The 15,568-nt window shown below is 42.3% G+C and overlaps 1 protein-coding gene across 1 annotated transcript in view; it reads right to left on the minus strand.

Moving 5' to 3' along the window:
• The window catches only part of LOC118230524 (NADH dehydrogenase [ubiquinone] 1 beta subcomplex subunit 1-like), a 58,895-nt gene that overhangs the window by 35,437 nt on the left and 7,890 nt on the right, over nt 1–15,568 (minus strand). Inside the window, exon 2 of the mRNA XM_035423623.1 lies at nt 7,077–7,221. Coding sequence (XP_035279514.1) covers nt 7,077–7,216 — 140 coding nt within the window. The 5' untranslated portion in view covers nt 7,217–7,221. The remainder of the gene's footprint in view (nt 1–7,076; nt 7,222–15,568) is intronic.

Below are 15,568 nucleotides of genomic sequence, written 5' to 3' on the forward strand. Positions count from 1 at the left end.
AACTCAGGTGGCATAACAGTGACAGCTGTTACATTTACACAGACAGGGACATCATGTTTTTTTTTTTTGGTTATCTAGCTTTTTCCCTAGAATACACTCCGAACACCATACTAACTTTTCAAGCACAGATAACTTCTTTTAAATAATTCTGATATTATTTATTGTAAAAAAAATAATGCCTTAACCACAAAAATTACACCCAGAACAGATTTGTATTTATAGCACGCTCAAAAACAGTTTTTGGAAATATTTCCGGCAAAGTTTCTCATTGCTCTGTGTCTTGGGGAGGTGCTAGAGAACTGAATTTGCTATCCAATTGTATTCGATGAATTAGGAACTAGACGCTGACAGGAGAGACATGACTCATGGGCAATTTATCTGGAATAAATTCCAAATTAAAAACTATTTTACTTTATACAGTGCTCAAACTTTACTTAGTAGCACTGGCACTCCCAAACTCAAAATGATGAGCACCAGCAAAGATTTTGGGGCACCCACCAAAATTTAAGGAGCACCACCAATTTTATATTTAACAATGGACAGTAGTGTATATCTGTTCACAATTAGTTACAAAAATTGTGAATGTTAGCACATGGGACCCTCTTCCAGATACACTTGGATTGGCTTCTGATTATCTACTTTCAGGCCCACAATGTATTGACTATACTGCTGATCAGAAAAACAATCAAAAAGAATTACGGGTTTCACAAATTAGTCGTGTTGTCGAAGTGTGAACCTGGGGTCCTCTTTCCGTTATAGTTGGACTAAGATTCATTATGTGTTCTGGTTAAGCGGCAACATCACTTCAAGTAGCTAATTCAAGGCCATGACTTGTTATTGAACAAAGTTTATTAGAAAAATAATTATAAATGAATTAAAGGTTTCAGAAATAAGTAAAAGCTTGTGAAAAGCAGTTTCTCTTCCAAATGATTTAGGTCATTATGTCACCATACTACCCTGGAAGCTGCTATGTAGCCTACTTAACTAGTCTACTTAATTGGGATAGCAGGTATGCCAAGTTACCCCTTGGTAGGACAGCATGCCCCACATAGCACTGAGTTTGGCACTTTTATGGGCTTCCTATAGAAATAACCACAATGACCACAAACTCTCAGGAATTAAAAACATTAAAAGGAACCCTGCCTGTTAAGACACTTAGGCCTTAAAAGGTCTAAATGCCTTCAATTATACAAACATGTCATGAAAACCGTATAAAAGATTTTAGTTATTTAAAATAAAATAAAAATAGACTCGTAGGTCGCCATTGTTATTACCGTCACAATGCACTCTGGGTAGTGACGTCAAATGGTTGCATGGGTCTCCTGTCCATGGCTCTTGTCCATTGAGCGGCATTGAAAATGCCTCAAAAAACAAGCACAAGCATCAAGGTCAATGATTGGCTGAAAGTTACACCTCAGACTTGTGTCTCTACCGCTTCCTGGTTAGAAAGTCCAATCAGAGCCAGCCAGAGACACTTTGGCCAATGGGATGCAGCCAAGGAAACATGGGTTCCTTGTGCGGAAACTAGAAACAGAGGGTGCTTGTTATTGAGGCTGGTGTAGCCTAAATGAGACGCTCTTGAACTTGATATTATGCGCAAATTTGAATGGCTTGTATTAGAGTAATACAGTAATTTTAGATAAACGGCGTAGTGATTTTCAAAAGGGTGAATTACCTATACCTAGCAACTGTCAAGTCTCGTAGAGTGTTTTTCCACACCGTTTCAACATGAATGGCAGTGAATGACGTATGTCTGGACAAAGCGTAAACAAACACGGTATCTCAAAACTAAAGAAATCTTGGGAAAAATGGTTGAGGTTTATGTAAACTATGTGGCCGATGTTGACAATGGACAATGACATGTAGTAACACTGGTATGGTCCTTTAACTTTTCTCATAATTACGAGATCCTGATCACGTAATTACGAGATAAGACGTCTATTTTTTTTTCTTTTGTGAATGCAATGCGCTTCCGTAGTTTCTCTTCATTCCTGATGAAGAGTTTTTTTTAACAGCAGCAGAAGTCTGAAAGTCTCTATTTCTTTCCACATAATCATTGTTCTTCACCTCTTCCGGTCAAGAGAACGTTGTGCGCATCTGTGTTTTGCCGCTTCTCGCCACTGCTTCTTCTCCCTCGCCCTCCAAGCTGTGTGTGTTTCCTGGCTCTGCATTTCATGGCAATCGCTTGCTAATATACTGTTTATATTCCTACTCTACAGCGCATTTACATCTTCTAGAGCACTAGCTAGCACTTCTACATTTGCTTTTTATCTTATTTTATTTTTTATATGTGCAATCGTTCAGCGATTCAAATCGACCAGCTATCCTGCTCCACCCCTCGGCCTTGCTCTACGACCCTGTGTGCGTCGCCTGCTCCTCTCCGGATCCCCTGCTGAGCCTCCTACCCCCGGCTCACCTTTCTCCTGCTACTGACCCCGGATCCGGCCATCTGCTGCAGCCTCTATTTTCGCTTGCCGTGGATTTCTTCCTGTGGATTGCCTATCCTGTCTGCCTCTCCGCCGCCCCGGATTCTGTAGCTGTCAGTTCCCGCACCGGTTGGTATCCGACGCTGCCTGCTTCATCACCCGGCTCCGTTCCAGCGAGTCGGTCTCCACTCTCTCGCCCGGTCCTCGAGCTGCTGGCTGTGCTAGCCTTCACGGTGAGTACGCTTACTGCTCCCTTGCTGTGCTGACTAGCTGGCTGGTCGTGGTGATCGGTTTAGCCAGGTTCATTGCAGTCGTCTTACCAGCCGTGTTTGCGCTACCCGATCTGCTCTGGCCCACCTGTCTGGGAAAGTTCGACCTTCGCTAATGTCAGCTAGCCAGCTGCCACTAGCCCGCTATGCTACGGCTGTTGACACAGTCGCTTCTTTCTGGTTTTCTTACTCTACTGTTGCTATTGAACACCCGCAACCACGACCGGATTTATCACCCCCAGGTTTCATTGACAATGTTACAGTACAGCCCTTCGCAACTTCTCACTCTCAATTCTCGCTACACTGTTGACTCACTCCTCTTCCTCCAGTGCAAAAAGTACGGTATTCTTCACACCCGATACCTCCACCAGGGGCGTCGTCGTAACATACACGCTGCCACTATAACATCAGCTCAATCTAAGCTACTGCAAACCCCGCCACTCTGGAAGGGGTGGCGGCCTCGCAATCATTTTTCATGTTAATTTCACCCGATCCGAAGTCTCCCTCCCGATTTCTGTTACATCTTTTGAATACATTGCATTTAAATTACACAATGTCATTGCTGTTCTTATCTATCGCCCCCCTAAACCAAAGCAAAATTTTCTGTCTGAATTAACTGAACTACTCTCATCTGCCTGTTCCCTGTCTTCCCGTCTACTGCTACTGGGCGACTCCACTCGGTGTACACCTGCCTCTGTAGTCTTGGACTGTTTCAACCTTACTCAACATGTACACTTCCCCACACACTCCAAGGGCCACACACTAGACCTTGACTGTTCTAGCGGTCTCAACATCTCAAACCTCACCAGCTCTCTGTTCACTTTGTCTGATCACAGACTGATTAATTTTCTCTTGTCCACCCCTGCCCCTCAGCCCAAACAGTCGCATACCATATCCTTCAGGACCACCAACTCCATAAACCCTGCCCACTTTGCTGCTTCAACCACATCTGCCCTACCACTTGACCGCACTGTACACTCCCCTGAAGAGTTCGCAATTCAGCTGTCCACCACACTATCCAGTACCCTTAACTCTTTTGCCCCCCTCAAAACTAAGCTGGTCACTTTTGCCACTCCATCCCCCTGGTTTACCCCCGAACTCCGTGCCATGAAACAGACCGGCCGTCGCCTGGAGCGCCTCCACAAAAAAACTTGTCTTACTGTCCATGCCCAAGCCCACCAACTCCACATTCATACATACAGAGATGCCCTTATCGCTGCCTGATCCTCTCACTATTCCAACATAATCCAATACTCCAACGGAAACCCCCGCACCCTCTTCTCCACTGTTAACAAACTTCTCAACCCCCCTGTAAATAATACTACATCTGGTTCCCCATCACTCTGCAACTCCTTCCTAGAGTTCTTCCACACCAAAATCACCAACATACACCAAACTCTCACCTCATCCACACCCCCTTGAGATGAACTACTACTGTTGCCACCACAACTTCTCCCCCGCCTGGTTTTACCTTTACCCAGATTGACAGTGCTTCACTCACCAAACTCATTTCCTCTGCCAGATCCACCACCTGCTCATTAGATCCCACCCCCACTGCCCTGCTTAAAGCCTGCCTCCCTACTCTCTGCCCTTACTTCACCAAGCTCATTAACCTGTCCCTGACCCACTGTGCTGTCCCCTCCATCTTCAAGACTGCTGCCGTCACCCCAATCCTTAAAAAACCTGACCTGGACACAAGCACCCTCTCCAACTACAGCCCCATCTCCAACCTCCCATTCATGTCCAAACTTCTGGAAAATGTTATTGCTTCCCAACTCCGTTCATACATGTCCAACAATAACCTCTTTGAGCCCCTTCAGTCCGGCTTCCAACCCCATCACAGCACTGAAACAGCCCTCACCAAAGTGGTAAATGACCTCCTCCTATCCTCTGACTCCGGTGCACATAGCATTCTCATCCTCTGCCGCTTTTGACACAGTCAACCACAACATCCTCCTCACCCGTCTGTCTCACCTAAGCATCACTGGCCCATCTCTCAACTGGTTTCACTCATACCTCACAAATAGGTCAGAATTCATATCTATCCATGGTCACACCTCCAATCTTGCTACTGTCACACAGGGTGTCCCACAAGGTTCTGTTCTTGGTCCCCTCCTTTTCACCATCTATATGCTTCCTCTTGGCCCCATACTCCGCAGCTTTGGTCTCAATTTCCACTTCTATGCAGATGACACTCAAATCTATATCAGCTCTACATCCACAAATCAGCCACCCACTGCCATCATTGAAACCTGTCTGACACGTCAAATCCTGGATGCAACACAATTTTCTTAAACTCAACTGTGAAAAAACTGAAATCATTCTCATCGGACCAAAACCCCAGCTCACAAAACTACACAACTTCTCCCTCACCATTGACGGTACCCCTGTCTCCTCCTCCCCCCTGGTCCGCAACCTCGGTGTCATACTCGATCCATCCCTCTCCTTTGAAAAGCACATCAACAACGCTGTCAAGGTGTCATTTTTTCACCTACGCAATATCTCCAGACCCTCTCTCACCCATCCCGATGCAGAAAAACTCATTCACGCCTTCATTTCCAGCAGACTGGACTACTGCAATGCACTCCTCACTGGTCTTCCCTCACGTCTCCTACACAAACTGCAATTGGTTCAGAACTCAGCCGCAAGAATACTGTCCCGCTCATCCTCCCGGTCTCACATCACCCCTATCTTGAAAGATTTACACTGGCTCCCAATCACATCACGCATCACATTCAAACTCCTCCTCCTAGTTTACAAATCCCTAAATGGCCTCGCACCCACTTACCTCTCTGATCTCCTGCTCCCCTACCAGCCACCCAGACAGTTAGGCTACATTCATCCACTGCCGGATCCCCTCTCAGCGCCGTTCTTTTGGCGGCCGCGCCTTCTCAGTTGCCGCCCCCAAACTCTGGAATGCCCTCCCCCTGACATTAAAACCCACCTCTTTTCCCTAGCTTTCCCTTGATGTTTGTCTTCCCCCCCCCCTTTTTTTTTGTCTCTGAATTGTATGTTTCATTGTATGTATGTATGTAAGTACCACTTATTGTAAAGCATCTTTGAGTTCATGAAAAGCGCTATATAAAATAAATTTATTATTATTATTATTATTACTATTATTAATCCCAGGAATCATACATTTTCTGATTGCCACCTCAAATCCTGAGGTGTGTAACATAGCCAACATAGTTAGACATAGACATTTTTACAGTTAAATCAGAGTTATATTTATGCATTAATAAGCATGATATTGATTTTGTGCTACCAAAGTAAGCCGAGTCAAGCAACCTGTTCTTTAGTTTGTGAAGGCCCTCAGTGGAAAAGGCCAGGAACTCTGAGTTATTCAAAGTTTAGAGTGATAAGCAAAAAAGTATAAAACATCTAGGCAAGCTAGAAAAGCTGTTATCTGTAGCAACAGCGGAAGATCGCGGAAATGTGTGAATAAAACTGTTGTTGTGCAAATGTAATGGCTCATCATTTTCAGCTACCTATAACCACTTCACAGGACAAAGCCCAAGATATTCCCTATATATTGTACGTTTTCTCATTCCTTCTTTAAAATTACTCTGACCTCTCCATGTGAGTATGTTAGATTTTTTTCCCTGATAAATTAGTCTCTCTTCCTTCATGTTAGTGAGATTCCACTACAGAACCATCGATGTTCACAAAAATTATGCGATTGTTCATTTCATTTTATTATAACCATGAGGAAAAAACTGCAGTCAGCAAACAGCAGGTTTAGGAAACAAAAACAGCAGAAAGGAAAGTAAAAAGAAGCTGTTTGGTTGGTTAGAATTGTTATATGGAAAACAGCACAGTCGTTTTTTCAGATTGTGATGGGTTACATTAAAATAAATAAATATGTGACATATATTTATTTATTTTAATGAAATCCATCACAAATATATCTGGCATATGCCACCAAAATGGTCACACTTTTGAGCCCTGATATTTATTGCAGACAAATTTCACAAGTGAACCTAACATGGGGTGATATTTCAGACTGTGCTTAAATCTGACTATTGTTATTTTCAAAATATCAAAGTTATGCAAATATAATTTGGCTCAAATACACACAAAAATGTTATTGGTAACAAGAATAGCCTGTCCCCATTTATGGTTCATCACCTTTCCTGTTAAAATAAGAGCAGCAGTCATTTGACTGAAAGCTGCTGTTCTAGATTTGCGAGTCCCGCAGTCGAAGTGTTAACAGGCAGATATATAATGTATAATAAAACACTTGCGATACATCTTAGTTATGGATCATAGTAGACACATTTGTTAATGAGTCTAATATCTCCATGATCAAAACATATTAATCGTATAAAATGCATTGGTGATGACACTTGAAATTCATAAGGCACGAATCAGTGAAACATACCTGCTGTACAGTACACTCTTGTTCCTGAATGCAGCGAGTTTTCCATCGTTCACTCTGTCCAGGTAAACCCCAATCACAAAACCAAGGGGTACAAGAACACTGACCCAGTGGGTTTTCAGAATGGATCCAATGTTGACCATGTTACCTAAAACAAAATGTACTTATTAAACCCGTACGAAAAAAATGACAATAAATGCAAATAAATACCGCCGCCGCAGACTGGGTGGCAGCAATTGTCAGCACACGTTATCGTCAGGCTACCCATAGACAAGCCTTGTGAGCCAGTCTCTTTTTTCACTTCGTTCAACGGAGCCTGGCCGATGCCTTGACGTTCTAGGCATAAACGAAGGAAGCTACCTTCCCGGGATAGTTGTATTTTCCCAACCAATCAGAGTGCAGAGGGGCAGAGCTCCAAATGTGGTGATGATTTTGGCCAGGCATGCAATCTTGCTTTATGTTGATCCAAAGACATGTGCAGCCATTGATTCTCTCCTATTTAATTTCATATGGAAGAACAAAACTGAGTATGTTAAAAGAAAAACATGTATTAGAAGTTACTCTGAAGGGGGCTTTAATGCTTTAGATTTTCAAACAATCAATCAAATTTTCAAGATCAATTGGACTAAGCAACGTTTGTCAAAACAATTATAGTCAGTGGCTTTATATTCCTAATTTGTTGTTTGAAAAGTGTGGTGGCCTAAGATTTCTCTTATCTTGTAATTATAAGTGTAACCAGACAATTCCTGCAGAAATTGTGAAGTGTGGTTGCTGCCAATGCAAAGTCGACTTTGTGCTGAACAGAGTGAACAGTGCTAGGTAGTTGCTAGATTGTTCTCGGCGGTTGCTAGGGTGTTCTCGGTGGTGTCTATGGTGTTGCTAGGTGGTTGCTATGGAGTTTTAGGGGGTTGCTAGCGTGTTGCTAGGTGGTTCTATGGAGTTCTAGGTAGTTGCTAGGGTGTTGCTAGGTGGTTGCTAGGGAGTTCTAGGCAGTTGCTAGAATGTTGCTAGTGGTTGCTTTGGAGTTTTAGGGGGTTGCTAGTGTGTTGCTAGGTGGTTCTATGGAGTTCTAGGTAGTTGCTAGGGTGTTGCTAAGTGGTTGCTAGGGTGTTGCTAGGTGGTTGCTATGGCGTTATAGGTGGTTGCTAGGGTGTTGCTAGGTGGATGCTATGGAGTTCTAGGCGGTTGCTAGGGGGTTGCTAGGTGGTTGCTATGGAGTCCTAGGTGGTTGCTAGGGTGTTGCTAAGTGGTTGCTATTGAGTTCTAGGCGGTTGCTAGGGTGTTGTAAGTGGTTGCTAGGGTGTTGCTATGGCGTTACAGGTGGTTGCTAAAGTGTTGCTAGGTGGTTGCTATGGAGTTCTAGGCAGTTGCTAGGGTGTTGCTAGGGGGTTGCTATGGAGTTGCTAGGTCGTTGCTATTAAGTTCTTGGCAGTTGCTAGGTGGTTACTATTAAGTTCTAGGCTGTTGCTATGGTGTTCTAGGTGGTTGCTACAGAGTTCTGGGTGGTTGCTCGGTTGTTGCTAGGTGGTTGCTATGCAGTTCTAGGTGGTTTCCTGGATGTTGCTAGGTGGTTGCTAAGGATTGGTAGACGGTTGCTAGGGTGTTGCTAGGGGGTTGCAATGGAGTTCTAGGCGGTTGCTAGGTCTTTACTGAGTCCAATGAGCTGACCCCCAATTCTCTATGCCTAAGGCAACCACACTAACTAGACAATTCCTGCAGAAATTGTGAAGTGTGGTTGCCGCCAACGCAGTCGACTTTGTGCTGAACAGAGCGAACAGTTTCTGTAGTATAAGCAGAGACAGAGTATTGTGTACATGCTATAACATCACGGCAACGAGTTTATTTGCGAACATATATTCAGAGCTAAATTATCCTTTCATCAAAACTTGAGATCTCAGTGTTTTACTCGCGGTATGCGGTGACGAGTGACGGCGAATCACAAAGCTACCTGGCATGTTCAGAGGGTCTTGGAAAAACCCTACGTCTACACTGCATGATCGCACCATTAAAAAAAAAAAGCAAGACAGGGCTAGGGAGATTAATTTGATTGATGTATGATTTTGCGCGAATTTCAGCTCATTTTAACCAGACAAACATTTAATTGGGCTGTAATTCAGAGTCTAATCTGTTATCTCTGAGACCAACTCATAGACAGAGTAGCCTATTACGTGTTAGCCGAGACAAATTTCCAAGAACGAAAATGAGGCGAGAAATATGTTTTAAAATAGTTGCATACAGCTTCTGTGAATAAGTATAAGCAAGGGGTGCATCAACAACATGCAAGTGGAGTTGTGTACTTTAGCAAACGCGTTGGGGTGATAAATCATTGCTGTCCCTGCTACAACAGACTGAATGCGTAATGCAGCTCTAATGAGACCAAAGTTTCCAATACGCTGAGATATTAAACGGTGTTACAAAAGTAAAATTTGACATATTATACATAGTTAGAAAGCTTATTATGTCACCTATTGGATCGATCAAGTGTAGATCAAGCCAGTTTGTACTACAAAGTTCGAGAACACCCAAAGCAACGTGTGGTATTACAAGCTGACGTCTTTTTCTGGAGTAAGACCGGACCAGAAGCTGCTGCACACGTGTTGTTGACGGCGTTGTTGCACGTTTTAGTACAGTCTGGCTTGATTGAGAATTCATTTATTCAGTAGGTGAGAGTATAAGCTTTCTAACAATGTATAACATGTCTGATTATGCTTTTGGAATAGCGTAATTTTCTTATCATCGCATTCATTTATGCATTGGAAGTGTTTTTTTTTTAATATATGAAAAAACGCTTTGACCAGCGGTTTTCATCAGAAAAAGACATTACGTGTGAACACAGCCTAACTTTGTTTAGCTACCAAGCCACGTTAGATACTAACGTTAGTTCAATCAAGGTATCTTTATGTAACGTCAACTAACTAGCTTCGGTGGCTAACGTTGTCATAAAATGTTTCCCAACAGTGAAAACTGGATTACTTGTTCACATTTTTGACAGATGTGGCTAGTGGGTAAATCTATCACTGTTTCCGTCGCAGCACTTTCGACACAAGCAATTCAGAAGCGCTATCCTAAAATTTATTTTTACCGTGACCTGCAACTGTAGTAATGTGTTAACACGGCAGCACAATTATATCGAGAAATACCATCTTTGAGGGAAAAAAATGCTATATTCTGTAAATGCATTTAACTTACCATGCATAAAAACATGAAAACACTCGTCAATCACCCACTTCTATTTATAATGCCATCATAGCGCAGAGTGTTTAAAACCATAAAGCCACCTCTCCGTTTTTTTGTTTTTTTTTGTCAGCGCATCACTGTTATTTTTACATTCATTCTGATATGTCACCTAAATGCCTTTTTACGTTCATTCGGCTTAAGGCGCTCCGCAAAATCACTTAGGCACTGCGCCTAAGCCTTTCTATGGCAGGGAAAACCCGGAGTGACTTTAAGTAGGTTAGTGGTATTATACATTGTGGATATTTCACACTGTAATGAAAGCGCTAGTTAGTAGTGTAATAGTTTTTGTGATGCATGCAACAGTGATGACGAGAGTGTTGGAACATTACCAAAACGTGGTGGATGGTGAAAATTGTTTTCATATCGTCCCATTCCCATACAAGAAAACATACGAGAGTACAGAGTATAGAAATACATACACAATTATTACACATTTAGGTCGTTTTACTCCGCTTTACTACTCCCATGACTCCTCCTACCTTCACGGGTCTGTTGTGTAACGGAGAAGCGCAACAGGCAACACGGCACGGGTAGGATACGAATGATTGCCGTCCTGTACCGTGCCGTAGAACTCAGTAGAACTTAACTCTCGTGAATGAATTGTTTACATTCCGTTACCATAGTAACACACTTGATGTAGGCCCAAAGCTATAACGTTACTTGTTATTTATTTTCGTTGCAATCTTCTTGTAATTTCCGGCAAAACAATCAAACAAACAAACAAGCATCTTACATTTTGAAGAGCAAGTGGTCGCATTTTTAGGGGTCCAAGCAGCGAAGCTGGTGGAACCCTATTGTATCTGTTAGGATTATTATTAGGGGTCCAAGCAGCGAAGCTGGTGGAACCCTATTGTATCTGTTAGGATTATTAGGGGTCCAAGCAGCGAAGCTGGTGGAACCCTATTGTATCTGTTAGGATTATTAGGGGTCCAAGCAGCGAAGCTGGTGGAACCCTATTGTATCTGTTACGCCGGGCACCCACCGCACGCGTCGCGTAAGCAGCACGGCGTGACGCGTAGAGTGTCTCCACTGGTTCCGTTTGTGTCGCACAAAGGCTTGCTTAAAGCTCTATATTCCTAGTAGCTCTCGCAGTCTGCAGTGGGCTTACATCGTGTATTTCACGTTTGTTCAGGACTTTTGATTATGGGTAAGTGAATACTTGGTGAGAGACCTTTTTCAGTCTGTTAATATGGTAATATTTTTTAACACATGTAAATACGTGAGAAATTAAATGCTTTAAAGAATTACCATAAGCTTAAATCGTAACGTAGCCTACATAATAATCAATCTCAAACTGTATTAATTTATTTGCTTGGTTAACAAGCGTGCCAACTTTATGAAGAAGATGTAATAATAAATAATCCATAATCAACCATTGGGAATTCCCGTGTCGTCTTGTTATTCACGTCAAAATATTTATATGATCATATTTAGTAAAGTCAATTAATCGTCAAAAAGATAGCGTAACAGTTTAAAGGGATATGAACACCACAACGTCATGAACACCGGAAGCTTTGAAGTTCAAGTGCAATAAAGGCTTGCTGACAACTTCATTTATAAAATAGGTGCATTTTCATCGGCAAGACCACTAAATCTGATTTTTTAAAGCATTGTGGATTATCTGATTTTATTAACAAGCCCTTTTTGAAAGCACGGCGAACGAAGACATCGGAAAAGTCAAATAGGCTGTGCAATAGTTGGTTAAAAACTACCTTCCAACACTCGAGCTAACAAACCGCTGCTCGGTGCATTCACTTCTACATCATTCAATAGGCTACGTCTTTGTGGTGTATTTTCAAATTTACCCCGCCCCCTCCGCAAAATAAGATAGCGAAACTAAGTTTGCCTTTTTCCCAGGTTCCAGTTTTAATTTTTATTTTCCTGCCAGGACAATAGAAAAACGAAAAGGCTTGTATTTTTTAGCTGCTTATAAAATATCTGGTGTTTATCTGGTTTTATCTTTCTCCACTACTGCAAGAGGGAACTAGGGACACACCCCCAGTAATATAAGGATGAAATATAAATCAGAGCATGTATACCTAGCATTTTAGGGCATATTTCTGTGTATAAACAGGCCATCGTGACGCGCGACAAGCCGAAAAAATAGAACAGAAGCGAAAAACTACGCTTCAGTTCGCTTGTGTTGCGCGAGCTTCGCAGCCGGTTCGCGACGCGTTCGCATCTGGTGGAGACGACGTCGCCCGCTGCCGTTGTAATAACAGTACTTCAACTACGCTTCAGTTACGTGCGTAGTGCGCTCGCGGTCGATACGCGTGCGGTGGGTGCCCGGCTTTAGGATTATTAGGGGTCCAAGCAGCGAAGCTGGTGGAACCCTATTGTATCTGTTAGGATTATTAGGGGTCCAAGCAGCGAAGCTGGTGGAACCCTATTGTATCTGTTAGGATTATTCTTATTATTATTTTTCTCCGCTAAAAGCGTCTGAGGCTCAGCAACCATAAGTCCTGGAGCGACCAAATTTGGCAGGTGGGTCCCTATGGCCCCCCACTAGGCACTAAAAATCACCTATGTAGGCCTGATGGTGGCGCCATAACAAAGGGTAACGCGTAAAAGGCCATAACTCGCACACCATAAGTCCGATCAACACAAAACTTCATCAACATATGCATGTGAACGTGCTCTATACCTTTGCCATTGGCACCACCTATGTCCGCCATATTGTTTGCCCGCCATTTAGACTTTTTAGTTGGGGCGTGGCAGTTTTCTCCGCTAAAATGTCTGAGGCTCAGCAACCATACGTTGTAGACCAACCAAATTTAGTAGGTGGGTTCCTATGGCACCCCACTACTCAGGCACTAAAAATCACCTATGTCGGCTAGATGGTGGCGCTATAACAAAGGGTTATGCGTAAAAGGCCATAACTCCCACACCATAAGTCCGATCAACACAAAACTTCCTCGACCGATGCATCTGAATGTGCTCTACAACTTCGCTTTTGGGACCACCTATGTATGCCATATTATTTGCCCGCCATTTGGCCGTTTTTATTAGGTGGGGTGCGGAAGAGCTGTGGCTCCAAATCTAAACGGTTACGACATCTAGTAAACTTCTTTACGGCAAGCGACATCCATGGCGACGCAAGTAATCCGACACTGTAGGGTCTAGTTTTTATCAGTGAGGGGACGGTCTGACCGTCGGAGAAGCAGTGGAAGACAGTGCCACCCAGAGTGCATGCTAGGATAGGCTACCAGAAGTTTGTTAGTAAAAGCTTTCTGAGAGGATGAATAATTACTTTTCTTTGGCATGGATCCATTTGAAGACAGTATCGGGTGAGTTCGTTTAGTCTTTGAATCTGTCATTATGCCGAAAAATAGCTAAACCATTTTATTGATAGGTTCTGAGTTCCTGTGCACACGTGCGAAAACACGCTGGTATAATAAAACAATGACGGTCATACATATATAGTCCGCTTCGTTCCGTTGCTACCATAAGATAACAGACTCGTGTCTACAGCTGCAGTTTCTCGCTGCAATTTCTAACATTGAATATTCACAAAAGACGCAATTTATGCTGTACTCTGCCAATGTCTAAATAAATAATACGCTACGGTAAAGCTTTGAGAGGATGAATCATTACTTTTCTTTGACATGGATCCATTTGAAGACAATAACGGGTGAGTTCGTTTACTCTTTAAATCCGTCATTATGCTGAGAGAAATCGTATTCTCAATGTAATCACTAAATTGACTGTAAGGTTAGGGTTGTAACTAGTTTGCTGTTTCGTAGGTGACTTAGTTAATGCACTCGTCTTAACTATTGCTTGTATTTTTGCATAGACTGCGTTGTTGCTGTTCTTGTTTGTGTTACTGTTAATCAGTTTAACCTACAGGGTCCAAGTTGAACTATGCGGTTGTTCCCTGCACTTGGAACGATAGGCTACTGCCCTCTAGGGTTTTCGACACATTTGTTCCTGGTTATGGTTATACATTTTGTTGTACGTCGCTCTGGATAAGAGCGTCTGCCAAATGCCTGTAATGCAATGTAATGCAATATTCCGTAGCAACAAGATAAACCCGACAATAGCCCTAAAATATGCCAATACAGCAGTGAAAACGCTGCTCACTGAATAACGAAATAAACGAGACAATTTAAAAAAAAAATTATACCATGTAATTCTACAGTCAATATCTGGGACTAAACATTTAATAAATATACAATCTTACCATCGGTTTTACGCGTAGAGATGTCCCTTTTGCAAATGAGTAGTCATATATTGTCTTGGACAATCCTTTTGTGAAAAATACGCGCATCTGTCACGCCTGGGTCGGCTATCTTCATAAATAGCTGTGCGTAATACCACACTTGTTGTTTACGGAGTTGTCGCCCTTTTTAGTGCAATTTGGCTTGATTGACAACTCATTTATTCCGTAGGTGAGAGTATAAGCTTTCTAACGATGTATAACATGTCTGATTTTGCTTTTGGAATGGCGTTTTATAGGTCAGCTTAACCGAACATTTGCTTATCTGCCAATGTCTAAATAAATAAACCGGTTGGCTGCTCTGCGGCCAGCACGCAGGTCGCGAGTTGATATTACGTCTTTTTTTTCGTTTTTTCTCAATGTCGTCTTTATTATTTGAAATTTGTATTTATGTGTTATTATTCTATCTGTCTCTGAGGCGGTCTGAAATGTGCATTCTCTGCTAAGCTGAGCAATGGATTGGAATATGTGTCTGACGTAGTGTTGCACGGTATACCAAAACCTCAGCACTTTCTCGGTACTTGAAAAAAAAAAAGAAACGGTTCGGTATTAGAATATTCCGCCGTTCGGTAGTTTTGAGTCAAATGTAAAAGCTAGGGGAAATTGTCTCCCGCTTTACTGATTGAGAGGATGAAAAGTGTAATTTGTCAGAATCTTCGCTAGAAGGCAGTAGCAACTAAGGTTGCCGAGTGAGGTGACTTGCGCTTGTGCACTCAGCTCTTTGATACAGCGCAAGCTTTGACTCAGTTCACTTCAGTAGCAATAGGTGTTCCAATTTGGAAATATTTTATTATAGATAGATGCTGTATTGTTATTAAAATATGCTGTTTTTAAATCTATTTAAAGGTGAAAGACCTGTTTTAAAGATTATTTAGTTTACAACTGTTTAATTTTATATCTTTATAAAATTAATATTTTATATCTTTATCTTTAACATATTTTTCTATTGTTCAGTGTTGTAACACTATATGCCTTTGCATATTAATATGTTGAAGAGGCTTCAACTTAAAGGTTGTTAATGAACCAGGTTGTTCATAAACCA

Source organism: Anguilla anguilla, chromosome 6 (assembly GCF_013347855.1).
Source record: "Anguilla anguilla isolate fAngAng1 chromosome 6, fAngAng1.pri, whole genome shotgun sequence".
Classification (NCBI taxonomy): domain Eukaryota; kingdom Metazoa; phylum Chordata; class Actinopteri; order Anguilliformes; family Anguillidae; genus Anguilla; species Anguilla anguilla.